At 43.2% G+C, this 27,928-nt stretch overlaps 2 protein-coding genes across 5 annotated transcripts in view; one reads left to right on the top strand and one right to left on the bottom strand.

The window, feature by feature from the left end:
- Positions 1-24,969, bottom strand: part of LOC126237405 (zinc finger protein 160-like) — a 63,874-nt gene extending 38,905 nt beyond the window's left edge. For 2 of the 4 annotated variants that reach the window (XM_049947498.1, XM_049947503.1), the window contains exons 1-2: positions 24,854-24,969; positions 23,074-23,108 (exon numbers count right to left, since the gene is read on the bottom strand). In XM_049947498.1, coding sequence (XP_049803455.1) covers positions 23,074-23,108; positions 24,854-24,925 — 107 coding nt within the window. In that variant the 5' untranslated portion in view covers positions 24,926-24,969. The remainder of the gene's footprint in view (positions 1-23,073; positions 23,109-24,853) is intronic. The other 2 variants (XM_049947500.1, XM_049947502.1) reach the window with 1 other exon arrangement.
- LOC126237407 (uncharacterized) overlaps positions 11,773-27,928 on the top strand; it is a 105,902-nt gene continuing 89,746 nt past the window's right edge. The window contains exon 1 of the mRNA XM_049947507.1: positions 11,773-11,930. The gene's annotated coding sequence lies outside the window, so the exon portion shown is untranslated. The remainder of the gene's footprint in view (positions 11,931-27,928) is intronic.

The following is a 27,928-nucleotide window of genomic DNA, read 5'->3' as shown; positions in this document are numbered from 1 at the left end:
CAGAATAATGCACGACCGCCTGTTGCAGGTCCTGTACGGGCCTTCCTAGATACAGAAAATGTTCGACTGCTGCCCTGGCCAGCACATTCTCCAGATCTCTCACCAACTGAAAACGTCTGGTCAATGGTGGCCGAGCACCTGGCTCATCACAATACGCCAGTCACTACTCTTGATGAACTGTGGTATCGTGTTGAAGCTGCATGGGCAGCTATACATTTACACGCCATCCACGCTCTGTTTGACTCAATGCCCATGCGTATCAAGGCCGTTATTACAGCCTGAGGTGGTTGTTCTGGGTACTGATTTCTCAGGATCTATGCACGCAAATTGCGTGAAAATGTAATCACATGTCAGTTCTAGTATAATATATTTGTCCAATGAATACCTGTTAATCATCTGCATTTCTTCTTGGTGTAGCAATTTTAATGGCCAGTAGTGTATGTATTAGGGGATGAAAGTTTCTATGGAAATATCACTACAAGAACGCAAAAGACATGGTTAACAGAGACCTTGGACTCCAGCACATTCGGAAGAGACCATGCTTCTATGGACTTCATTAGTGTGAAAGCTATAGACGATCTTGCAATTTGTGAACAACATAAAAATTCGATTAAAGAAAAACAAAAAAAAAAATAAAGAAAATCTTTGCAGGCCATACAGTCTACGCGAGCGAAGCAACAGGCACTAAGCTAGTATGTTATATAGTGTAAGGGCGATCAAAAATTTTTCGTCCGGTGACATAGCTGCAGTGCATGTGCAGCGCACCACGTCTCGAATGTGGTTATATAAGCACCGACATGTAGGCAAGAGATTAGTATGGCATCCGTGTCTTTCCGACGTGCGTGTGGTAAATGTGGAAACGTGAACTACAGACACCCATCGGAGAATGAGGAATAAGTTTGGGGCAGCGTGTCTGTCGGAGACCACCCTTGTGCAATGGGACACCAAGTTCCGTATAAAGGGTGCTGCTGCTCCTTGATCATGCACTTCCTTGTATCGCAGATGTCGTAACGCACAAGTTGCTCCAGCTCAAGTGGGAGATACTCGAGCACCCGACCTAGAGTTCTGTTCTCTCCTTGTGCAATTATCACGTCTTCGATTCCTTAAAAAAGACTTTGAAGGGTTGACGATTCCTGTCGGACAAGAATGTGCAGGAGGTAGTCACACGGTTATTCACGCAGCAGGAGACGGTGTTTTACCAAACAGATATATTCAACCTGGTGCATCGGTGGAATAACTACATTGATGCTCATGGCGCTTTTGTCTGACTAGCATACCGATTCTGGACCGTATGGCCCTCGAAAGGAAACTTTTCGATCGCATCTAATAATACGGCAACATATAATTGAACAGACCATGAGAAGCTCTCTAAGCGCAAGCATGTGTGGTGTAACAGACGACAAGTGGGCTGTAGCATGCGCCATCTATCGTCCCTGGCCTAGCAAAAATTCTAATTAAATGATAAAATTGAGTTGCGGGTTAGGATTTGTTAGTTATGTTCATAAATACTGCGGGAGTATTTGGTTTTTATATGTGCAGATAATTCGAACACCGAGCCAGCAACCGGCGCTGACTTTCGTTGACGTGGCAAGTAGCGGGCCGCCATGGGGCAAACACAGTGAGGCTGATGACGCCGCTCAATGGAGGTCCAGAGTGGCGGCGGCGGGATACTCCGAGGCGGTTGTTGGACTTCGGAGGAAAAAAACGAAGAATGTATAATGAGGAACTTTGTGTATAACAGCGAAAGTAGGAAGAAGCAATTTAACGGCCGGTAACGCAGTAGGCGGTACCTCAAGAGCCGACTGTACATAGGTATCAGAAATAAATCGCTGTAACTGTTGTAAAAAAGGAGTTCTGAATAAGAGTTATTATGAGAAACAGTCAGACAGCGTCAGTTACTGGTGAATGATCGCCATAGGCGACATTTTCTTCATCAGCTGCGCCGTCCCCTCTTTCACTCGACGAATTTAGCCAACATCAAGACAGAGCCGAACTACGGAAATAATAAAACTCATCAGTGGGGCGGGGACAGCGCACATGTAAGTGCACTGACTGGCGGAAATGAAGTCGACAATGACACTCGTAATTCTTAAATTGCAAATACACTCTGCGACAAAAAAGGACTCTGGACAGAGGAATTATCCGAATGGACGGAAATCGATAGACGTAACGTACATTTACAGACAAATAAATGAGAAAAATTTCAGAAAAAAAGTGTATAATTTATCCAAGAAAAAGAGCTTCACAAATGGAGCAAGTCAATAAAGCCTTGCTCCACATCTGGTCCTTACGCAAGGAGTTACTTTGGTTGCCATTGATTGACAAAGTTGCTGGATGTCGTCCTGAGGAATATCGTGTCAAGTTCTGCCCAACTGGCACGTTAGATCGTAAAAGTACATAGGAGGGCCCTGCCCGTAATGCTGCAAACGTTCTCAGTTGGGGAGAGACCTGGAGACCTTGCTGGCCAATGTAGGGTTTCGCAAGCACCAAGACAAGCATTAGAAACTCTCGTCATGTGTGGCAGGGCATTATCTTGCTGAAATGTAAGCCAGAGTGTCTCGCGATGAACAACTACAAAATGGGGCGTAGTGTATCGTACACGTACCGCTGTGCTGTAAGAGTGCAGCGGATGACAACCAAAAAGCTCCTGCTATGAAAAGAAGTGACACCCCAGACCATCACTCCTGGTTGTCGGGCAGTATGGCTGGTGACAGACTGGTAACACACAGCTGATCAGGGCTTCTCCAGACACGCCTTCGGCCTGGAATCTCTTGATGAGTTTCGCTTCGAAGCGAGTCCCAATGACCAGCGAAGACGTGTCTGGAGGTGCCCTGGACAGCAGTGGGATACCAACCTGGCTGTCACATGCCATACGGCCCGACAACCAGAAGTGATGGTCAGGGGTGCCATTTCTTTTCAAAGCGGACCCCTCGGTAGTCATCCACGGTACCCTTACACCACAGCAGTACGGCGATGATGTTCTACAACCCATTTTCTTTCCCTTTATTGCAAGCCATCCTGGGCCTACATTTCAGCAAGATAATGCTCGTCCGCACACAGCGGGGAGTTTCTAATGTTCGTCCCCGTGCTTCCCACGCCCTACTTTGGCCAGTAAAGTCGCTGGATCTCTCCCCAACTGAGAACGTTTGGAGCACTATAGGCGGCGCCCTCCAACCATCTCGGGATTTTGACGATCTAAGCCCTAATGGGACAGAATTGGTGACGATATCAATCAGGAGGACTCTGTCAATCAATGCCAACTCAAATAACTCCTTGTATAAGGGCCAGATGTGGACCAACGCTTAACTGACTTGCTCCATTTGTGAAATTCTTTGTCCTGAATAAATCAAACAATTTTTCGGAAATTGTTATCATTTGTTTATCTGTATATGTACACCACAGCTATCGATTTCCATCCCCTTTGGATAAATCCTTCATGGTCCGTCGGCTTTTTTTGTCTTTGAATGCAAAATATTCACAACGGAAAACTGACCGTACGATATATGCCCCACTCTTCTGAAAGTAAAGAAAAAGTAAAGACTACGTAATTACTGGTGCAGGTAAGCCAGACATAAACTAGAAGTAAGTTAGCTGAAGACTCCCGGAAAAGCAATCTGCGAGTAGTAAACTGGTTGCAGGCATCTGCAGGTGTGCACGAAACATGAGAGTCGTCACATTTTTTTTTTTCCAGCAGGCGAGCTAGGCCTTAAAAATGCCATTTTTGACACAAATGAGTTGTATCAGGTTTGATACCATAGGGAAACAGCTGTGACCAGCGACTGTTGGTTGTTGGGATGTTTAAGGGGGACTAAACAGCTAAGGTCATCAGTCCCCCATTCCAAACCAGCGACTGTATTCATTTCAAGTAGTAGAGGGTACAGCAATCAGCCGCAAATGATATTCATTGCATATTTAGATTTCGGTCACTGTGTGGCCATCTTCATTGCAGTTAATGTAAGTTAAAACTATAGAGGAACTTGTCTTTGTAGAGTGGTGGTGCTGGGTTGAGAGACGTGCATACATTTTCAGAAACATCTTTATTTTCCAAAAGTCCTTCGAAAGAAAAATATTGCACTCCAGAGGGTGGGTCCCAGTCCACTCACAAGGACACACAACATAACCGTCCTCTTGTTCAGACAGTAGCGATATTATTAATGAGAGAATTTAAAGAAAAAATACAGATCAGTCTCAAATAACCCCTGGCCAAGTCCCAGTCTCAGTTAACATGAACTGGCATTAATGGTGCCCACCCAAAACTCTTAAGTAAAACTCAATTGTTCAAAATCAAGAACATTAGCAGATTTAATTCAAAACACATTGCTGGTCACCTCTTAACTTCAATTAAACTCAAATCGACATTGAAGGTGCCTACTCAAAATTGTCAGTGAAAAAATTCAGTTACTAAGGCAAGTACCAATGTTCCGAAACACAACTGCTGGTCAATCTCAATCACGATCAGTTAATTCTAGGCATCAGGTGTGTACCAGTATTGTTAGCGTAACTTCAGTTACTATGAACAAGCTCAGATATTCAATCCCAGTGCAAACACTGTTCCGAGTTCAGCTCCAGTTACTGTTGCTACCAAGAAACGAGGTTGGACCAACGGCTGCCACTCATAAACAACATATAGACAATCTTGCTGATAAGGTAAGGAATGAGGAGTTTATGCGCAGAATCGGAGAGGAAAGGAATATGTGGAAAACACTGATTAGGAGAAGGGACAGGATGATAGGACATCTGTTAAGACATGAGGGAATGACTTCCATGGCACTAGAGGGAACTGTAGAGGGCAAAAGCCGTAGAAGATGACAGAGATTGGAATACATCCAGCAAATAATTGAGGACATAGGTTGCAAGTGCTACTCTGAGATGAAGAGGTTGACACAGGACAGGAATTCGTGGCGGGCCGCATCAAACCAGTCAGAAGACTGATGACCCAGAAACAAAAAAGCCAGTCTTGAGATACAACTGCCCGCAGCTTACGTTGACCCACTTGCCCAAATGACCGACGCACATCGGTTTTAGCTCGACAGTCGCCGCCTGTCTCCCTACAGGCCACAAATCTTCCTCAGATAGTCACAACCGACCTCACGAGCAATCTCAATGCTTCTTCTTAAAACGGTGCTGACTCAAGAGACAAATTCAGGCGGTCCACAGCACCGGCGATGCCATGCAGCTCGCCGCTGCTCCACCAGGCTATCTCCCGCCGACCGCCGTCTCCGAAGAGACGTTTTCACGTCGCTGACCAAGAAGGCCATTCCAACCGACGCGACTATTCATGACAGAGACTGACTTCACACTGGAGCCACTCTTTTACAACTGTTTTGCAACTGTAAACAGCGGCTACGGTGTGAACTCAGCCTCTGACATGAACAGTTCAATTGGAACTATATGCATATACAAGCGGTTTTAACGTTTTCACTTACATTTACTGCACTGAAGATGGCCAAGAAGTGACAGAAATCTAGACATGCAATAAACATCATTAGCGACTGAATGTTGTACCCGTTACTACTTGTTCCAAATGAAATTTTCAGTTTCGAGACATCTCATGTCGTAAGAACTAAATTTTATAGGTGTCACAAATAACTTATTATGACCTAGAAAACTATTGGTTTTTCCAATCGATATTTGAATAAAAATTCCATGTTCCAGATTCCAGGGGGGCGGGTCAAATGGCCCCACTTATTCCTTAATACTTCACTAAGTGTCCGACCTGCCGATCCCTACTTTTTGTCAAGATGTGCCTTTTTTTTTCTAGCCCGTCAGATATAGTACCTCTTCATTAAGTTATCCAATCTACGTATCTAATCTTCTGCATTCTTCTGTAACACCCAATTTCGAAAGCTTCTATTTTCTTCTCCCCTGTGCTGCCCACTGCCTATGTTCCACTTTCCACAAGCCTATGCTCCAGCCGCAGACCTTTCGCAAAAGACTTCTTAACACTTTAATTTCTATTAGACATTAAAATATTTCTTTTTCTCAGAAACGTTTTTCTTGATTTTGCCAGTGAACATTTTACACTACTGGCCATTAAAATTGCTACACCACGAAGACGGCGCGCTACAGACGCGAAATTTAACCGACAGGAAGAAGATGCTGTGATATGCAAACGATTAGCTTTTCAGAGCTTTCACACAAGGTTGGCGCCGGTGGTGACACCTACAACGAGCTGACATGAGGAAAGTTTCCAACCGATTTCTCATACACAAACAGCAGTTGACCGGCGCCGGCCGAAGTGGCCGTGCGGTTAAAGGCGCTGCAGTCTGGAACCGCAAGACCGCTACGGTCGCAGGTTCGAATCCTGCCTCGGGCATGGATGTTTGTGATGTCCTTAGGTTAGTTAGGTTTAACTAGTTCTAAGTTCTAGGGGACTAATGACCTCAGCAGTTGAGTCCCATAGTGCTCAGAGCCATTTGAACCATTTGAAGTTGACCGGCGTTGTCTGGTGAAACGTTGTTGTGATGCCTCGTGTAGGGAGGAGAAATGCGTACCATCACGTTTCCGACTTTGATAAAGGTCGTATTGTAGCCTATCGCGATTGCGGTTTATCGTATCGCGACATTGCTGCTCGCGTTGGTCGAGATCCAATGACTGTTAGCAGAATATGGAATCGGTAGGTTCAGGAGGGTAATACGGAAAGCCGTGCTGGATCCCAACGGCCTTGTAGGCCTATCACTAGTAGTCGAGATGACAGGCATCTTATCCGCGTGGTTGTAACGGATCGTGCAGCCACGTCTCGATCCCTGAGTCAACAGATGGGGACGTTTGCAAGACAACAACCATCTGCACGAACAGTTCGACGACGTTTGCAGCAGCATGGACTATCAGCTCGGAGACCGTGGCTGCGGTTACCCTTGACGCTGCGTCACAGACAGGAGCGCCTGCGATGGTGTACTCAACGACGAACCTGGGTGCACGAATTGCAAAACGTCATTTTTTCGGATGAATCCAGGTTCTGTTTACAGCATTATGATGGTCGCATCCGTGTTTGGCGACATCGCGGTGAACGCACATTGGAAGCGTGTATTCATCATCGCCATACTGGCGTATCACCCGGCCTGATGGTATGGGGTGCCATTGGTTACACGTCTCGGTCACTCTTTTTCACACTGATGGCACTTTGAACAGTGGACGTTAAATTTCAGATGTGTTACGACCCGTGGCTCTACCCTTCATTCGATCCCTGCGAAACGCTGCATTTCAGCAGGATAATGAACGACCGCATGTTGCAGGTCCTGTACGGGCCTTTCTGGAGACAGAAAATGTTCGATTGCTGCCCTGGCCAGCACATTCTCCAGATCTCTCACCAATTGAAAACGTCTGGTCAATGGTGGCCGAGCAACTGGCTCATCACAATACGCCAGTCACTACTCTTGATGAACTGTGGTATCGTGTTGAAGCTACATGGGCAGCTGTACCTGTACACGCCATCCAAGCTCTGTTTGACTCAATGCCCAGGCGTATCAAGGCCGTTATAATGGACAGAGGTGGTTGTTCTGGGTACTGATTTCTCAGGATCTGTGCACCCAAACTGCGTGAAAATGTAATCACATGGTAGTTCTAGTATAATATATTTGTCCAATGAATACCCGTTTATCATCTGCATTTGTTCTGGGTGTAGCAATTTTAATGGCTAGTAGTGTATGTCCTCTGTACTTCGCCCAAATAGCAGAACTCACGCACTACTTTTGGTGGATCACCCCGTTTCTTTAAAGTGTCGAGATACTATCTTTGAAATAGCTTCAAATTTCTGATTATCTTACAAATCAGTTAATGTGTTAGATATATGACGTAAAGCATGTAAACGAAAAAAAGTTTAGGAAAGGTTTGAAATTATTTCTAAAGTTTGTTGAAAGTCGCTAAGTGCTCTCATTATCACATACTCGATGAGTATATCTCGGCGATTTGCGCTCCGTTTTTAGCAAAAGCTAGTTTTTCGCGCAACTCAGTGTATACGACGCCATATCTTCTGAACTAACTGTCGCATAATGGTATAATTTTGCTCGTACATTCAATGATATATATATGCATATTGTCAGAAAATATGTAACAAATAGAGTAAGAAGCATAGAAGTAATAAATTAAAACGTCATGCCTTATTCCGAATTATTACTGCAAGAACAATGAAAATGTAGTAAGCGATACCTAAATTTACTCCTTGCACCATTTTGTGAGCTGTTTCACCGAGATAAAGTTTCTGAAAGATTTGACTTTATGTGTAAAGTTTTTTGCCAGTCACTAAGTGCTCTCGTCCTCCAAAAATGGAAGAATATAGTCTGGGTATCTGTGCACGGTAAGTGCTTTGTCTCAAGAAGTATACAGAGTTTCTAACAGTAACATTTGCCTAATTCTGTAAAAATTTTGATATGAGATTATACCTCTTAATGAGCAGATTATGAGAGCGTTTTAAATTTTGAAGCCCGGTCATTAATTATGCAAAATATTGAAAATCATATCTTTTTTGCCCTTAGAAGCCGTTAGGTAGGCAACCTGTGCCTGGAAACCATGAAACATGAGGCACGAACCAAGACAGCCATTTAGTAATACAGCAGAACCTTGTTCATACGTTTTTGAAAGTGAATGATAAAGTAAATGTACAAGTGAGATTAAAATTAAAATGAAACTTCTTAATATATTTGTATTAACTTTAAATGCATGCAAACGTACTGTGTAGTAGTAGATACAATAGTTCAAATAAGTTTATGACCAATTTATGGACAATTAAAATTATTTATGCTTGAAGAATGAATCAGTTGTGGGATTTTTTTGGAAGCAACGCAGCAATCGTAGATCAGGTCCTCATACGCAGTTACCATGCACTTCTTGTCATCACTAATGTTCGTGGATCTTACATAACGCTGCATTACTTCCAGTGCTGTAAGTGGCTCTGACATACTGGGGGGGGGGGGGGTCTGCAGATTCATCATTCGATTCTTTGGATTCCCCAGGATAACATTTTTTCAGTTGATAGTTGCACAATTTTTTTAAATTATTCCATCATCATTAAGCGCACAACACGTGGCACTTTCAGCATCACAGTCATCAAAATCAGTTCCATTTAAATGCCAACGTTTTGCCCGACCGTAAGTTAAAAAAATTTCCCCTTACGTCTGTGTTGTAAATACCTTTCAGAGCGTATTTTTCCGTTAGACCTTGGACATCACGCTGTTTCCAACTTTCCGCCATGGTGTTATCCACGCTGTTAGTTACCCACGAACTGTAATGTCACATGTTATTTTGTAGCGGTGTAACCATCTAGAAGAAGAATGAAAGTTTTCATTTAACTTTTTTTGTTAATTCTAAAACCTTCTCTTTCAGTACTGTGCCTGAAACAGGCACATTAGCTGCACGCTACTGCTTCACCAAGCTTGAAGACATTTTTCTACGTCCGTAAACTTTCGACTCTGGGTATGCGTCCGTTTCTCACTGCTTAACCACACTTTCGAAACACAAACTCTTATCTGCCTTCCACTGGCCTGTATGGTAGTTAAGGTGCAATATGGGCTTCGGGAGGCTTACTTTAGGTTCACTAGGCCTTCTTCGTACTGCTTCAGCTACGTTTATTTTCTCCAGAACGGAAAAATATCTTTTGTTTTGTGACGAATTGATCACTTTTGCGTGCACTAAAATTGGAAACTACACTAAAAAATTAACTAAGTCCACCGCTTGCCAAACAGTCCTAGTTTAACCCATTACGCTCTGCACCTGCTCACACTCCCGTCAACTGCAACTATGCTGAAGCGCCGAAGAAACTGGTATATGCATGCTTATTCAAATACAGATATATGTAAACAGCCAGAATACCGCGCTGCGGTCGGTACAGCCTATATAAGACAACACGTGTCTGGCGCAGTTATTAAATCGGTTACTGCTACTACAATAGCATGTTATTAAGGATTGGATTGTTTGGGGGAGGAGACCAGACAGCTAGGTCATCGGTCTCATCGGATTAGGGAAGGACGTGGAAGGAAGTCGGCCATGCCCTTTCAAAGGAACCTTCCCGGAATTTGCCTGGAGCGATTTAGGGAAATCACGGGAAACCTAAATCAGGATGGCTTACGCGGGATTGAACCGTCGCCCTCCCGAATGCGAGTCCAGTGTGCTAGCCACTGCGGCTCTTCGCTCGGTGTTATTAAGATTGAAGTGAGTTTGAACGTGTTGTTATACTCGGCGCACGAGCGATGGGACATAGCATCTCCAAGGTAGCGATGAAGTGCGAATTTTCCCGTACGACCATTTCACAAGTGTACCTTGAATATTAGGAATGCGGTAAAACAGAAAATCTTCGACATCGCTGCGGCTGGAAAAATATCCTGACGACTGAAGAGAATCGTTCAACGTGACAGAAGTGCAAGCCTTCCGCAAATTGCTTCAGATTTCAGTGCTGGGCCATCAACAAGTGTCAGCGTGCGAACCATTCAACGAAACATCATCGATATCGGCTTTCGGAGCCGAAGGCCTACTAGCGTTGGTGACTGCGCGAGACAAAGCTTTACGCCTCGCCTGGGCCCGTCAGCACCGACATCCGACTGTTGATCACTGGAAACATGTTGCCTGGTCATACGAACCTCGTTTAAAATTGTATCGAGCGGATGTACTCGTACGGGTATGGAAACAACCTCATGAATCCATGGACCCTGCATGTCAACAGGGGACTGTTCGAGCTGGTGGAGGTTCTGTAATTGTGTGGAGCGTGTGCAGTTGGAGTAATATGGGACCCCTGATACGTCTAGATGTGACTCTGATAGTTGACACGTACGTAAGCATCCCGTCTGATCACCTGTACCCATTCATGTCCATTGTGCATTCCGACGGACTTGGGCAATTCTAGCAGGACAATGCGACAACCCACACGTCCAGAATTGCAACAGAATGGCTCCAGGTACACTCTTCTGAGCTTAAACGCTTCCACAGGCCGCCAAACTCCCCAGACATGAACATTATTGAGCTTATCTTGGATGCCTTGCAGCGTGCTGTTCAGAAGAGATCTCCACCCCTTCGTACTCTTACGGACTTATGGAGAGCCCTGTAGCATTAACGGCGTCAATTCCCTCCAGCACTACTTTAGACATTAGGCGAGTCGATGCCACGTCGTGTTGCGGCGCTACTGTGTGCTGAGGGAGGCCCTAAACGATATTAGGCAGTAGTGTCAATTGCTTTGACTCTTCAGTGTATAACGTACAGGGGCGGAAAACGTATAGAGATGAGAATCGTATAAATTTCCAAATCTAATGCCCGGGCATAGCCAAAATGGATCACATTCCATCATCGTTGTTTTACTTCTTTGATGTCAATTTTTCAAGACATTACGTATTTCGTTACACTGCTCAAACCAGTCATTGGCCGTCTACGAAAAATTTACAAAATTCATTGGCAGAGCAGAAAGTTCTTTATTCTTCTCGCTGAATTTTAATTCTCTTTCCAAATTTCTCTTTGATTTCCTTTACTGCTTGCTCAGTGTACAGACTGAATTATATTGGAGATAGACTACACACCCCTTCCTTACTCCATTCTCATTTAATGTTACTTTTTATGTCTTTCGACTCTCTCGTAACTACCTGTGTTTCTGTACAAGTTGTAGATAACATTAGACACCCTGTGTTTTGTTCCTCCTACCTTGAAAACTTCATAGACAGAGGGGGTAATCCAAACTAGGACTAGGATGCAGTAATTTGGGGCGCCAGTTGTTACCGGCAACGCCACGCTAGTGCTGACGTGGTCCGGCCAGCGCTGGAGACGGCGGCAGACACGTATCGCCTCGCAGAGACGCGTTCGTCTGCGACTGCCAGCAGATAAGGAGCGCGCCGTCAGCGACTGTATTGCCGATAGATAGCGTGTTGACGAGGCGTTCCCGAACGTGCCGGCCGGTGGCAACGCAGTACCCGCAACGTGGTGTGGTGTACCGGCAGCTGCGACCGAACCACTAGGTAAGTGGACCGCGCTGAATGGCCACTGCACCTCGTGTTACTTTGAATCGCTCACAAGCGACCTGCAATTGTCTGACAGCTGACACTAAATGCTCTGCAACGCTGGTCAAGCAGTGTTTTCATCCATGTGATTTTGGTCGGAACCTACAACCTCCAGCAACTGGATACGGCGCGTGGAAATTCTACATCATTGCATCCAGGATAAATGTATTTTCCATCGTTTGCATCTATATTTACACATTCGTACATACTTCGCAAGCCACCATACGGCGCTTGGCGGACGGTAACTTGTAGCATCGATAGCCATTCCCTTTCTTGTTCCACTTGCAAATGGAGGGAGGGAAAAAGACCATCTATATGCTTCCGTACGAGTCGTAATTTGTCTTTTCGATCCTTAGGCAAATTTATATTGGTGACAGTAGGATCTTTCTGTAATTTGTAGCAAATGACGGTTCACTTTTCAATATCGATTCCCGAAAAGAACGTCTTAATTCAATTATACATTAATTCATTGTGTTCCATACATATTATCAACAAGGAGAACTTTCAGTGACGTGAAACGAACATTCACTTGAGAAAAAAGGCAATCATATTGTATTAACAATAACCTGTAGCTATTCTGCATAGTGCTCTTCACACTTACGCCATCTTAATTTAATCTTCCCTCCAGCGATTCCAATTTGAGTTCATGTAGCATTAGCTTAATACTCGCATACTGACCGAACTTAAGGTAACAAACTTAATTGCTCGCTTCTGAACTACATCGATGACCTCGTTTAATTTGACCTGGTGGTGATCCCAAAAACTCGAGCAGTAGTCAAGAACAGGTCGCGCAAGTGTTCTGTACGCGGTCTCCTTTATTTATGAACTATACACTTGTAGAATTCTCTCAATAAAACTAAGTCGACCATTCACCTTTCGTACAACAGACCCTACGTGCTCGTTCCTTTTAATGTCGTTTAGTAACGTTACGCTCAGATAGGCTCTCCCCAAGGATCCCAAAAGATTTGATGCAGCGGCCTTTACTCTAGCAGTATTGAATATTCTGTTTTTTTTTTTTTCCTTTTCTGTAGTACTTTGTTCAATTTTACTTCCCCTGTACAGCCCTTCTTTATATTCCCTGTATTTTACAGCACTTGGTTTTAATACTTACTTACCATCTGCACTATAGGTGTTCACACAGCTGCTTCTCGTTTCTCCAATGGTCTGTTTATATTTTACTACTAGCTGCACCTCACGGTCTTATCTGCGGTTAAACATTTATTTACGAGTATAAAGCAGTGTTAAGCAGTACACCTCTAGTACTGTATTCGAATATTACAGCATTGATTTTATTACTCATATTAGAGCAAGCTGCCATCTGTCACACCAAACATAAATTCTATCTAAATCATCGTGTATTCTTCTATAGTCACTCAAAGACAACACGACGCCGGCCGAAGTGGCCGTGCGGTTAAAGGCGCTGCAGTCTGGAACCGCAAGACCGCTACGGTCGCAGGTTCGAATCCTGCCTCGGGCATGGATGTTTGTGATGTCCTTAGGTTAGTTAGGTTTAACTAGTTCTAAGTTCTAGGGGACTAATGACCTCAGCAGTTGAGTCCCATAGTGCTCAGAGCCATTTGAACCATTTGAACCACAACACGACACTTCCCCATACACTACGTTGGCATCTACAGCCGAAGATTGCGGTTCACTCTAGACCGTTTACGCATACAGAAAACAAGGTCGGGCCCTATCACATTTCTCTGTGGGAAAACTTCTCTCTCTCTCTCTCTTTTCTTTTTTTTGTTTCTTTATTTTTTGTGTACAATGTACTGTGTTGTTTAAAATGTCGACTGATGGTGTTATCGCAGCGAGCCTGCAGGAAAGTTAAGACGATAGACTCTTAATCGGGACAACACAGATAAAAACCCTGAAAATGGTGGAATACCACTGAGATTCCGTCAATGACACCGATTCGATTTCGTGCTAGTACTTCTTAAACTGACATATGTGGTGTCATAGTAACATTCGCATGCATCATTTGTGATAAGTTTATATTGTTTTAAGAATTACAGCAACCAGTCATTTTTAATGTGCTTTATTTAAGATATTACGCGTTTCGGGCTTTCGCCAATCTTCAGTTAGCCTAATACATTTTTGACTCTTCAGTAAGTACATCGTTAAAACATCGACAACAAATTGGATACTGCAGCTGCCCTGTGCAAAATAACAATTTTGCGTAGCTACGACACTTATCGATTGTATACTTACGCTATACTGCTGGTTAGGTGTACTTAGCTTCTACTTTGCTTGTTGTTACTCCGATTTTCGCGTTTATAGGTGTGGCACAAGCACTCTTCCACTTACATCTGGAAGAAAAACAGCGCAGTATCCGCCATGTTGATGCCTGACATCTTTGTTTACACCCGAAAACTATATCTATGGTCAAAGCTATATTTTGATTGTAGTTCCTGAAAGTACTATTTCTAGTTTAAGCTTCTGTATGACTAAACAGGACTGAAGCTGTTTAGCATGAATGTGCTATGCATTCTGTATGATTATTAAATAAGAAGAACGTAGTACATTTTATACAAAAAATGTGAGGAAATACAAGAAGTCTATGACAGTGTCTTGAAGGAAAGGTACAACACTCGTCAGAAGATTAAAGGCACTCAGTCTTTTCATTGTTTTGCACCCCATTCACACAACTTACTGAAGTGTAAGATAACATCAACTACACCTGATAGTGAACTTCATCAGTATAGAAAACTTGTACAACTGGTTCTTCAAAATAAAGACACAGTGGCTTGTGTTTATGATGAACAATGGAGGATTGGCTAATTTGATAATACTGACTGTCAAAACCAAGATGTACATGTTGTTATTTTATCACCCTCCAGGACCAAGGACATCTTTTAAAAAAATTGAGAAGGATCAAGTTTGGATGCCACTTAAAAATGTACTAAGGAAGCTGTCTCCCATGGAATTTACAACTGTGACTGGGTGAACTTATAATCTAACACCCAAACTGAGTGAACAAATTTCTCAAATGTTCAATGAGCGATGTACTAAAAACAAATAACAAGAGAAAAATATAATGTAATTAGTAGGCTTATTTTCAATAAAAAAGTAAGTAACCATAGATACGATTAAATTATATACTGTAACTGATATATTTTATTCCATAAGCCTAGATATATTTTTGACTCTTTTTTGTAACCTTTTTTCCATAACTTCCATTTGAATCTCAAAGCTGAGATTTATACTGAAGTTTGATATCATAAAGGTGAAGTTTTCAGATTTTTATCTGGTCCCCCAACACAGATATTGCAGGCCATAAAATGGAAAAATTAAAAAAGCCATTTTTTAAAATAGTGTATTTTTTTAAGTGTAAGCTGCTCACCATTGGTACTCTATAAAAAGTAACTATACTACACAGTGTAATAGCAGAAAAAATATTAAAGCTGAGAAATTCATCTTTCTTTGGAAAACTACTGTTCAAAAATTTAATTTGTGGCTGATAACTTTGAACTATTAAAAATATATTAAAGAATACATTCAGCTGAGTGATTATGATGTTAATTTGTAGACCAGAGTGTGTTGAACTAAATACATTTTATCTGAAAGGCTTACGCCACTCCACTACTGAATAACTGTAGAAAGTGTAGATGCTTGAAAATACAAAAAAACGCATGCAGCCTGGAACAAATATGGCCGCCATTTCAAAATAATAAACAATAATTTAAAAAAATATTTTTGTGTCTACTAAACATTGAGGAATTCACCCAGCAAATATAAAATTTGTTTGAGAGGGTCAAGCAACCAATTATTTTTTTCTTGGACCACTTGGTATGGATTGCACATGTAATGTGCTGCTACCATTCACCAAGATGAGTTCCACCTTCAAAACTGCTACTTGACCGGTCTGCTATACCTGTAGGCAGTCATCAACATCCCTGGCCTTCCTTGGTGGCTTGTTCATATTTACATTGTGCAGAGCTACTGAGAGATAATCTGAGCATGTACCTTCAAAGTCCACAAATGTGCTCTGATAATATGCAGGCAAGTTCAAAAAGATTTCAGGCTTGCAGCTCATCATAGTAAACTTCATTGCACGATATTTTGGCCGGACAACTGCCAGCCATTTTCAGGTGAGCCGAACGAGAACTGATGAAGTTCTCCACTCCGTCTTATATAGTGCGCTGATAGCACTGCCACGCATGCATTGCAGTCGCGGAGACAGAAGGACCACACCGCCCAGCGACAACGCCCTTGCTGGTGGAACTGCAATACTCAGCTAATGTTGGTATTGCCCCTGGCCGCAGCTATCAAAGTCTTCTGGAATCCTCGTCTCGAGCAAATTTCAGAGATGATGGGACTCCATGCATTATTCAATTGGTAAGCACTGTCACGGTTCTTTAGATTTCCTGCAATGCACATTTCAATGGATTCTTTGACAATGGAGTCCCAAAAAGTTGTTACTGTGGCCAAAATCGACGTTTTGTCGTACTCCATTGAATGTCCATTAGAAATACAATGTTCCGCAACTGCATACTTACTGGGTTGCAGTAGGCAAGTGCAATGTTGATGTTCTGTACAACGCTCTTCCACTGTAAGCGTTGTCTGTCCTATACAGGCCATACCACATTGACAAGGTATTTTGTAAATTCCCACCTTCCGCAATAACAAATCATCCTTCACGCATCCCAGCAAATCCGAAATCTTAGAAGGCAGACGAAAAACCACTTTCACATGAAAATTATTAAGAATCTTCACTATCTTGAACGAGATATTTCCAACAAAGGGAAGAAAAGCTAGGGACTTGGCTGGCACGTTCTCCTCTTTATCAACTTTCCGGTTCCTGGCTCTAGTTGAGAAGGCCCTGTTAATTCTCTGTTTCGAGTACCCATTGTCTCTGAACACCGTCCTCAAATGTGCAAGTTCCTTAGGCAAATTATTTGCATCCGACACCGTATGTGCCCTGTGCACAAGGGTTTTAAGTACACTCATGGTCTGTGATGGGTGATGGCAGCTTGAAGAATGCAATTAAAAATCAGTTTGAGTGGGATTACGATAGACAGAATGTCCCACCATGCCGTCAATCTTCCGTTTCACTAAAACATCCAGGAATGGAAGACAGCCATCTCTTCTCTAGTTCCATAGTAAATCGAATACTCTGATGGATGGAGTTAAGATGACGAAAAAACTCCATTAACTTTTCTTCTCCGTGGGGCCACACTATGAAAGTATCATAGACGTATCTCCAAAAAACAGTTGGTTTACAAACCGCTGATTCAAGTGCTCTCTCCTCAAAATTCTCCATAAAAAGGTTAGCCACCGGAGGAGACAGAGGACTGCCCATGGCGACACCGTCAGACTGTTCAAAATATTCCCTTCTGTCTCTGAGACTGCAACGCATGCACAGCAGTACTATCAGCACACTATATAAGACAGAGCAGAGAATCTCTTCGTCAGTCCTCGTTCGGCTCACCTGAAGATGGCTGGCAGTTGTTCAGCCAAAATATCATGCAATGAAGTTTACGACAACCAGCTGCAAGCCCAAAATCTTTTTGAACAGTTGATTCGCCGGGAAAATTTCAAATTTTACAACATGAAGGCACTTTCCTGGATGGTGACCTGCTGTACAGGTTATGCCGGCCACCAGCAAGATCTGTCGCCCACCTGACACCGTGTATATGTGAGCAGATGCCACTGGGGCAACATCCTCTGAATATTTCTCAGACAGAGTCAGCACATCACAGGACAATGCGCAGCATTGTCACTGGCCTGGACACTATCATAGAGAAGAATAAACAATTGTAAGCTTTAAAGTAATACAATTCTTGCTTCACTAATGTTGTATCATTAGTCCCCAGCATGGTGACCGGCCTGCTCCACACTCCATGCTTCATTATCCTGACAACATTAAGGTATTTATCCAGGGTCATCAGGAGTTTGAAATGTCATATCTGAGAATAAAAGCCAGTCACAGAGAACCAGTTCAATTGATCCACCAATAACAGAGGCAAAGTACTGGGAAGACCATGCTTAGCACAGACAGTCAGAAGGAGAGGGGGTTCCATTAAGATACGAGTGTTTGACAGGAAGGCTCCACAGCCATAATGTGGGAGTGGCTCATCATGTAAAATAAAACTACGGTCAGTTTGCTATGAGCCTTCATTAGTTAGGTCTGTAAATGGCCTGGAGACGGCTTAATGAATACCCACAGCTTAAAATGAGATCAAGAGAGACATTTAATGAAACAGAGGGCTATGTTAATAGCCATCAGATCCTCCTCAAAACACATGTTCCTGACTGGCAGGAGACACACTTTCTAAAGAGGATAGACAGAGGTGGTGTCACAGGGCTGGAAATCTCACATGCAGGTGGGTGTCAGGGGGTCAATGCCCCTTGCATGCAGAAAGAATAGGATATGTTGGATGATCAGGAAACTGAAAAATGGCAATTGCATAGGTCAGCAAGCTTTGGTACTGTCGGAACTGATGAGGAAAGATCCCCACTTTGGCAGGAGACAGTCTACGGGACTAGCCTGGAGGCACCAGATGCCAGTCAAACTCCAGAACAATGGACTGTTTAACAATTTCAAAGCTAAAGGTGGTGCTGAGCCATCAATCTGCCAACCAAAATCCAAACGGGATTGGACCAGAATCCAACAGATACAAAGGAGCGTAGCTCAACTGGCACAAAGAGCATGGGCACGGAGCAGAAAGTGTTAAAATTTCACATGCAGCTAGTCCATAGTTGATGAACATGAGAGCACCCACGTCAGCTTTTTGTCAAAAGGAACCCCAATATTCAGGACTGCTACAATATCCAAGTACTGGGTACCCAAGTAGAGTTCTGGGTCAGGCTGGACTGTGGTACAATGACAAAAATGCACAACCTGCATGTCACATGCTTAATGTTGGTCAAAAGACTGCAATGAGGTGTTGGGTGTTCAGAAAAAGACTGTTAGATCTCTGTTTCCAACCTAACCATAAGGTCAGTTGTGGATCGTCCCTTCCAGAAACCACACTGACAGTGGGACAATAGGCTCCAACATTTGAGAACCCAGCATAATTGATGGGCAACCACCCTTTCAGCCAGTTTGCAGAGCACATTGGTGACGCCAATCAGCTTGTAACTGTCGATGGATGTTGGATTCTGACCAGTTCAGGCATTAGAATGATAACCACTGCAAAGGGAAGACACAGTTGAGCCAAATACAGTTGGAGACTCTCAGGAGATAGAGTCATAGAGTACCAGTCATATATTGTATCATCTGATTGTGAATGGAATCAGGACCTGCGACTATATTGTTAGGTGAGGCAAGAGCCTGAAGTAATTCACAGTCAGTGAAAGGTTCATTATATAACACAGCATGCCGAGGTGTGAAGGAGAGGGCAATGTCTTCAATTCATCATGTACGCGTAGAGAAGGCAGTCATGTAGGAAGAGTATGCCACTGCCATCGCAAGGTGTTCAGCAAGAGCCAACACTTCACTACAGAGAACATCCTGAAGAAAGAGACTGGGTATAGTTGTGGATCTTTAGTGGCCCAGAAGATTATGGAGCTTGGACCACACCTTGGATAAAGAGGCATACATTTCCAGGGAGGAGATTCATTCCTTCTTACTGTATTTAATTAGATAACAAGCCTTAGCATGAAGTCGCTTGAAAGTGATAAGGCTGGTCTACGAAAGATGTCACTTGAAACATTCTTTGGCAAACCTGAACAACTATTGCTGTGTCTTTGGTCCGTCCTGGTGCTGGCAGCGGAGGGGACCTGTAGGAAGGGGCACTGTAGTTCCACCAGCATGGGTGTTTGTGATGGATACGTCTTGTGCACTCCTGTTAATAATATGACAGAGAGGGGGAGGTAACAGCAGAGGCATACAACTACCAGCTGGCTTTTCAAAACACCCAGTGTGGTAGCTGGTCTGCCTGGTAGTCACAATGAAATGACAGGATCACTGGGAAGCAGTCACTGTCACAAACATTGTCAAGTAGTGACCAATGCAGTGAAGCCAAGGGACTGGGGCAAGAGATCATTAGATTGATAGCTGAGAAGGTGTGAAAGGTAGCACTGGAGTGTGTAGGAGCACCATCACTGAGGAGATGCAGATCATCTTTCAGAGAAAAGTGGCACTTCCCATACGAAGTGGTGCACACTGAAGTCTACAAATAGAAGAGGAGGACAAACTTGTTGGATTAAGGTGGTCAACTAAAGATACATAAGTGGGCTGCCAAGAGTTTCAAATGGTGAAACTTCCTGGCAGATTAAAACTGTGTGCCGGACCGAGACTCGAACTCAGGACCTTTGCCTTTCATTGGCAAGTGCTCTACTGGCGGAATTAAAGCTGTGAGGATGGATTGTAAGTCGTGATTGGGTAGCTCAGTGGGTAGAGCACTTGCCTGTGAAAGGCAAAGGTACCGAGTTTGAGACTCGGTCCAGCACACAGGTTTAATCTGCCAGAAAGTTTCAAATCAGCACACACTCCATTGCAGAGTGAAAATTTCATTCTGGTTACAAATGGTGATCACTGCACTTGTTTGCACTGCACCACTATTATTTCCAATGTGCTATTGAGGGGAAGACATTCAATGATGACATAAATTCAAACCAATACACAGTCCCCTCCAGATGTCCTCTTTGAGCCAGCACAGTGGCACACCGAGAGCACCGGGGCAGCCTTGTCCCATTCTCCTCCTGTTCCTTCACAACTACTGATGGCCAAAGTTCTTCAGAGGGCCTATCCACAGAGGACATTGGGGTGGAGTGGGGGTGGGGGGATGAAGAGCAAGCAGCCCTAGGACCCAGAGGCCGTGGCTCGCTCAGACATTGTTTGGTGTCTGGCTTCTAGTCTGGGGTTTTCCAGTAGATGTTTCTTTAGATGGGTGCATGAAGTGGTTTCCGAAGATGATACTGTAGTAACCATAGGAGAGGAAGGTCATGGGAGATATGTTTAGGGAAAAGTTGAGGTGGGAGAGGAGATGGCCGCAACTTTCACTTGGTCATTGTATCACAGCATGTAGACATACATTTTATTTTGTGCCTCAATATATGACAAGTGGTCAATAGATTATATTCCTGTATTTTCTTTTCTTTCTTGAGCCTGGGCAAACTAATGAACACTGAAGACAGTGTTCTGTGCAGTTCACACACAAAGGTATCAGTGTTCACAGTTGGCATGTTTTGCGTATTCCTTGCAGCAGGATCACATATGACCAAAGTGTAAGCATCAGAAGCACCTCATGAGTCATGGGACTTAAGGTTTCACTTTAAACCTGTACACTGTGACTAACTTTTTCCAGGAGGACATTCCCTTCAAAGGCTAAGATAAAGACATCTGTATCTGTTTAATTAAACTCACCACTTGAGATCAGCCTGTAGCTCCTCATCTTTGAAGCATAAGGTCTCTGGATGTTGAGTCCTTGGACCATATTCAAAGTTGTGTGGTGTGATCATCACTGGTGTGTCACCTGGGTGTTCGTACGCCTGAAAAGCATTGTGTTTTGCAGCAGAGGAGGCTTTAATCAACAGCAATGCACTGAGCAATATTCTCAATGACTCAACTTCTCCAAATTTTTCTTCGAGTTGTTCCACAGGAAATAATGGTTTGTCACAGCAAAAGTTTACCTGTCAGTTTGCATACATAAAAAGTATTTGATAAACTGTTTTGCACCCAGATGTCTAGCTTGTCCCTCTTCTCACAGATGATGTTTAACACTTTACACAGTATGTGCTACTTAAGGTGTTCTTCCCGTCTGTTCACAATACAGAAAAAATATCAAAAATGAAGGTCAAAGTCAGAAGCGAGCCAAAAATTATTTCAGCAAAAATCAATGTAAAGTAAATTAATGAATATACCGAGAAAGGAAAGCAGGGTCTAGGGAATAGCTGGGCTGACATCAAAAGCTGCTATTATGAGTGATGAGAGATTGCAGCACATGAAAGAAAGTAGGTGCTTCAAAAGCTTGGGGACCCATGCTCACCACACCCATACTCAAAAAAAGAGTTGTGAGCCCCTGAGGTGGTGGTCCACATATGGATTAAATGCTTTCTGGACATATCAGTTGGCATTAAAAAGTTGGTGAAAAAAACATTTTATGATGCAGACACCAAACATGGACACCCAACACCAATATTGTGATTATGCAATGGCTTATCAAAATACTGATGGGTATTTTATGATGCATAATGGTGCATGTTCTAACAGTCCACATATCCTGATAGGCTGAAACATACGTCATCTGAAGAAATGTAAACAGATGGTCCAAAAACCATGATTCCAGTTTACTCAGAAACCACTGGCATACGGTACTTCAACACACGAAAGTTCCACTGGATGTGGAGGTGCTTCTGATGCTTACAATCATGCACAATAGTAAATTTGTAATAATAACTTAATGAAAATTCCTGGATGGAGCAATACATGAAGTAAGTGGAAGGTAACCAGTCACCTATAGGAAATCCATGTGTGGAGCACAAAAACACACAACATACCAGCATTCACACTAGCTATAAAGCACTAGCTCTATTTGAGAAATAGTACACACACACACACACACACACACACACACACACAAAAAAGCACATTCTTGTGACCATGGCGTGTCTTGTAGAATGTGAAGAAGATGGAAGGGGGAGATTCGATTTAGAAACAAACAATAAAAGTGATGCAAAGTTTTCACCACATTCACAGTATCACAGACAATTTTCTCTGTTGTTTCATGATGTTAATGGTGCACTTAATGCATTTAGCTGCAGCTATCCAGTTAAGAAGTGAACCTTAGACTGAGAAACATCTGCAAATGCTTGTTTTTGCAAAAAAGTCATTCAAAGTTACGGCTAAGTTTTTGTTATTCACGGTGAAAACAAGTGTCTTACATTGTGGGCTGCAATAGAGAAAGCTTTGTATGGAAAGTTCAGCGTGAAGATATGATAACAGAAAAATTTATTGGCAATGTAGAGGCCAACAGCACTACTGGCAGTAAGAGTAATAAAGTACGCAGCAGTGACAGTCATTCGTGTGTGTGTGTGTGTGTGTGTGTGTGTGTGTGAGAAAGAAAGAGAGAGAGAGAGAGAGAGAGAGAGAGAGAGAGAGAGCAGGGGGGAGGGGTGGGGGGATGGAGGAATGGATTAGATACTTATACTATACCTCTGCAAAGCAATCTTCCTTTTCCTTGCAAGCTTCTGGAAAGGAAAAAAAAGGAGGTATCAGAAAAGTACATTTTTAATAATAACATCACAACAAATAAATCAAAGAAATATAACTGCAAATATAATTAGTGCATGTTCACAAATAAAAATACACGAAAAATCAATCATTGCATGGTTATGAACGTAACATTTGGACAATTTACACTGAAGTATTAAAGTGGAAATTTAAAAATCAGATCTGAATATGACTCTACATATGGAGAAAGTTTGATGTGAACTGTTTCAATCTGCCACTAAACAATGGAACACGAAGTGGTACAGTTATAACAAAACCTTCACTTTTCACGGAAAGATCCAGATTTGGATACTGTGCAATCTTGCTAGAGGCTAGATATTGCAAGTCATAATAAAACATTACCATATAATACATCACCTAGTGATAGCAAATATTTAAAGCAGCAGTTCTATAGTGTATATTGGCCTGATGTGTCACAAAAAGGAGGAAAAGGTACTGCTACTGAAGAGTGGTGCACAATAAGACCATCATCATAACCAGTTATCCGTTAGGTATTATCAACTACCCCAATTTCAAGCAGATTGCAGTTTTTCTTTGCATCTTGTCTCATCTTTCTCTTCCTTCAAGATGTATATTTGTATATTAATTTAGGTACGTTACTTGTTCATCTGAATCTGTTCATGGCATTTCTTTCTCTACCTTATTTTCTTAAGTATACTTTTGATGCCCAGTTCATTTCTAATTTCGCTATTCTTTATCAAATCTGTAAGTGTTTAATCAGATAGTGGTCTTAAGAAGCTTGAGAAAATAAAGTAATTTTAGTTTCTGTGCACAACTGAATCGTGAGAAGACAAAAATAATTATTTTCACACGACTTCTTCAGTGTTACAGACTAATTCATCGCAGGATGCAGAAAAAAACTTGTCTATATTGGAAATGCTACATTCTCCTGAAAGTATGATGCCTTGCGTCTACATTTTCTTGTTGCTCTAAGCTGAGCAACTATCCTTTGCCTGTTGCGTATTTACTGCACTCATAATTCCATCTGTGATTACTGAATCTGTATTTCATGCAATATAATCTTAAATTGTGAAAACTACACCACTAAAATTAAGTGTAGCAGGACAGCCATGCAGAAGGCACTTGCAACCAACTTTGAAACAATAGCAACCTGCAACCAACACATCAATCTAGTCACCCTATTTTTGTGAATGTTATATTTCGTTATCTCATAGCTGTAAAATCATGTTATCGCCTCTTTATTACCCGTTCCATTCAAATGTTAAATGCAGTGTACGTCTGGGTTTGGTTGGGAGGTGACTGCTTGGTAGCGATTTGGCTCTATGGACAGGCTACTCTGTCTTGCTTCGCTGTTTGCATGCTTGACTCGATAGGCAACTAATAGATCAGGTCACTATGGGGATGCATGAATCTATTCATATACCAATTGCAAACTATTTTAAATAAAGCGCCGTTGTCGATATTCACTGCATATTCCGTTTACTTTTCTTTATAAATACGTAAATTCTGAAAAACTGTGTGAAATAACTGAAAAGATTCGAACGATTACTGATGTATTACGTACAGATGTAAAAATGGTATGACAGTGGCACATCGTAAGTTAATAACAGCAGTTATATTAAACAAAACCGCATATTTAGATACAGAGCATCGTCACTTAGGTTCAGTTTATGGCAGTGGGGCATTCATTGCGTAGTAATCGTACGTCGGCACTTTGACAATACTTCAATTGACCATCTACCTGTGAAAAATGTGCCGTTTCCTTGTCAACAGGCTCACAGCGTCGTCTTTTCTGCATATTTGTTTCTTTCATATGCCTTCCCGCTTGCTTGTTTGTTGTTTCAGTTGTTTGTGAGCTTTTTTTTTTTTTTTTTTTTTCTTTATTGTAATTTGAACACCCCATACAAAGGTGGGCTGGCAGCGGAACAGTGTACTCCGCTCTTCAGCCATAGGCAGTACAATAAAAAAGAAAGGGAGACAGACAAGTAACAGAATGGCGGTTTAAAAAACAGGAGATACAATAGTTAAAAAAAAAAAACATGAAGCCGTTCACACTCGACGAAACAACAAGAAAAACGGCGGCACTGGGCACAAACACTGACGAGGTAGACGACGCACGTGAACGAAGGAGCGTGGACGGCGAAAAACACTGATGCACAGACACGACGGCACAAACACTAAACCGAGGGCGACGATCTCCGGCGCGCGAAAGTTCACGATCCGTGTGCGAGTCCGGGGACCTGCCAAGAGAGGAGGAGGAGGAGGAGGAGGAGGAGGAGGAGGAGGGGGAGGGGGAGGGGGAGGAGGAGGAGGGGGAGTGGGAAAGCGAGAGGGGAGAGCAGGGACGCCACGGGCAAGGGAAAGAGGGGGGAGAGAGGAAGGGGGAGGGGAAGCCCGGAAGAAGAGGGGGGAGGGAGGGGACGGGGAAAAGGAAAGAGAAGGGAAGGGAAGAGAAGGGAGGGAGGGTGCCTAAGGGAAAGGACACCAGGAGTGAGGGGGGGGCGGGGTCACAGTTGATAGGAGGGGTAGATGGAGGGGACGAGGACATCATCAGGGAGGGGGAGCTGGCGGAAGCCACCTTGGGAGAGGGTAAGGAGGGTGGAGAGATGGAGACCGGGTGGGACATGGGAGTACAGGCGCGGCAGCGGGCGGGGGTGGGAGAGGATCGGGGAGACGAGCGGGTGAGGAGGATCGAGTTTACGGGAGGTGTAGAGGATGCGTATTCGTTCGAGGAAGAGGAGGAGGTGGGGGAAGGGGATAAGATCATACAGGATCCGCGTGGGGGAGGGGAGACGGATGCGATAGGCAAGGCGGAGAGCATGGCGTTCAAGGATTTGGAGGGATTTATAAAAGGAAGGGGGGGCGGAGATCCAGGCGGGATGGGCGTAACAGAGGATAGGGCGGATGAGGGACTTATAGGTGTGGAGGATGGTGGAGGGGTCCAGACCCCACGTACGGCCGGAAAGGAGCTTGAGGAGACGGAGTCGGGAACGTGCCTTGGCTTGGATTGTCTGGAGATGGGGAGTCCAGGAGAGGCGACGGTCGAGGGTGACGCCAAGGTACTTAAGGGTGGGGGTGAGAGCGATGGGACGGCCATAAACGGTGAGATAGAAATCAAGGAGGCGGAAGGAAGGGGTGGTTTTGCCTACAATGATCGCCTGGTTTGTGAGCTTGTTTCAGTTGTTTATATTCAAACTTGTCACAGTGTCTAGCAGTACTGCCAACTATGAAGCACAATTTCCTCCTATATCGAATTTGAAACGCCCTAAATCGGGTCAAAATCCCCTAAATAGTTTGCCTGACTAAATGACTATATTACTAAATTTCTATTTTTCTTGGGGGGGGGGGGGGTTGTTCGGAACCATTTAAATAACTTTTAAAAACTTTAAATGAGGCAATCGTGAACCGCAATTCTGTTAGAAAATGCCACAGTCTGCCTCAGTGTTTAAATCATTACTATGTTCTCGTGCGTAACTTTAAACTGCAGCATCTTATACTGTGTTTCTGGTACGTTTTAGATAAATATCGTATAGAATAAACATGATTCCACTCGGAAATTTTGAAGTTTCCAGTATTAAGTCAAGATGATTTTTCTGCAGGAAATATGGAATTTAACGCTTTTGAGAAGGATATACACTTGCTCCGGCGATATGGAATAATACCTGATAACACCCAACAAATTCTAACTCACCGGCTCTCTAAAAGTGTGAATATGTTGAAACAGTAAGAAGCGATACTCGTTAATTTCAGCAAAGAATTATACCAGACTGGGGTGAACATCTCAAGTGAATTGAGTGGCTGCATTCTTCCTGAGAGATCTGAGGTGTTTAGAGTATAGTTTGTCACTATTCCAAGAGTACGCGCCAAATTCCGGTCATGCAACAGCGAATTTAATATTGTAAACTACTTACACAGCATTTTCTCTTCACTTCGCTTACAAAGGAAGCTGGAGGAAGATGGGAGTCTCTAGAAACTCTTCAAGATCTGCCAGAACACCTTCTTTGCATAATTCTGTTTGTTTGTGCCCACACCTGGATATGTTGAACTTCTTCAGCATTTTGGAGGATGGTTCAGTACAACATATGTTTTCCCTTTTTAAATAATATCTGGTAGTTAGTAAGTTTATGTTTTACGCAAGAAAATACTGAAAATGTACATTCAGCTGTAGCATGTGATATGGGCAGTGTTAGCAACCCAGCTGCAAAATTGCCAGCATTCTGAAATCGGACATTACCAGTTGCATCTGTATCTTGCAAAACCTCTATCCAGAAACTTACGTTGTCTGAAACATTTTTCCACTATTCATTTGGCAGGGCGTTCCATTCTGAGACGTCATCTATTTTAGCAGTTATCTTTGTACTTCTAAAGCTGGTGACATGTGGAAAGTTGCAGTGGAAGGGTGAAGTTCAGTCATCTATCGCAGAACTGCTATATTTTTTGGCAATCGCTTTTGAAACTCCCTATGAAACCGCTAGTGCAAATATCTTGCATCTTATGGATATTGGAACGTTCTTCTGCCTTAAGTACTTATTTCAAGACGAAAAATTGAGTGTTCGCTATGCTTTAGTTGTCTGACCTGTGTAGTGATCTGAAGAACTAAATGACGTTGGAAGACGTGCGTTCACCGCGATGTCGCCAAACACGGATGCGACCATCATAATGCTGTAAACAGAACCTGGATTCATCCGAAAAAATGACGTTTTGCAATTCGAGCACCCAGGTTCGTCGTTGAGTACACCATCGCAGGTGCTCCTGTCTGTGACGCAGCGTCAAGGGTAACCGCAGCCACGATCTCCGAGCTGATAGGCCATGCTGC

Source organism: Schistocerca nitens, chromosome 2 (genome assembly GCF_023898315.1).
Source record: "Schistocerca nitens isolate TAMUIC-IGC-003100 chromosome 2, iqSchNite1.1, whole genome shotgun sequence".
Taxonomy (NCBI): domain Eukaryota; kingdom Metazoa; phylum Arthropoda; class Insecta; order Orthoptera; family Acrididae; genus Schistocerca; species Schistocerca nitens.
The sequence above is the reverse complement of the archived record's forward strand: the minus strand, read 5'-3'. Positions and strand labels throughout refer to the sequence as shown.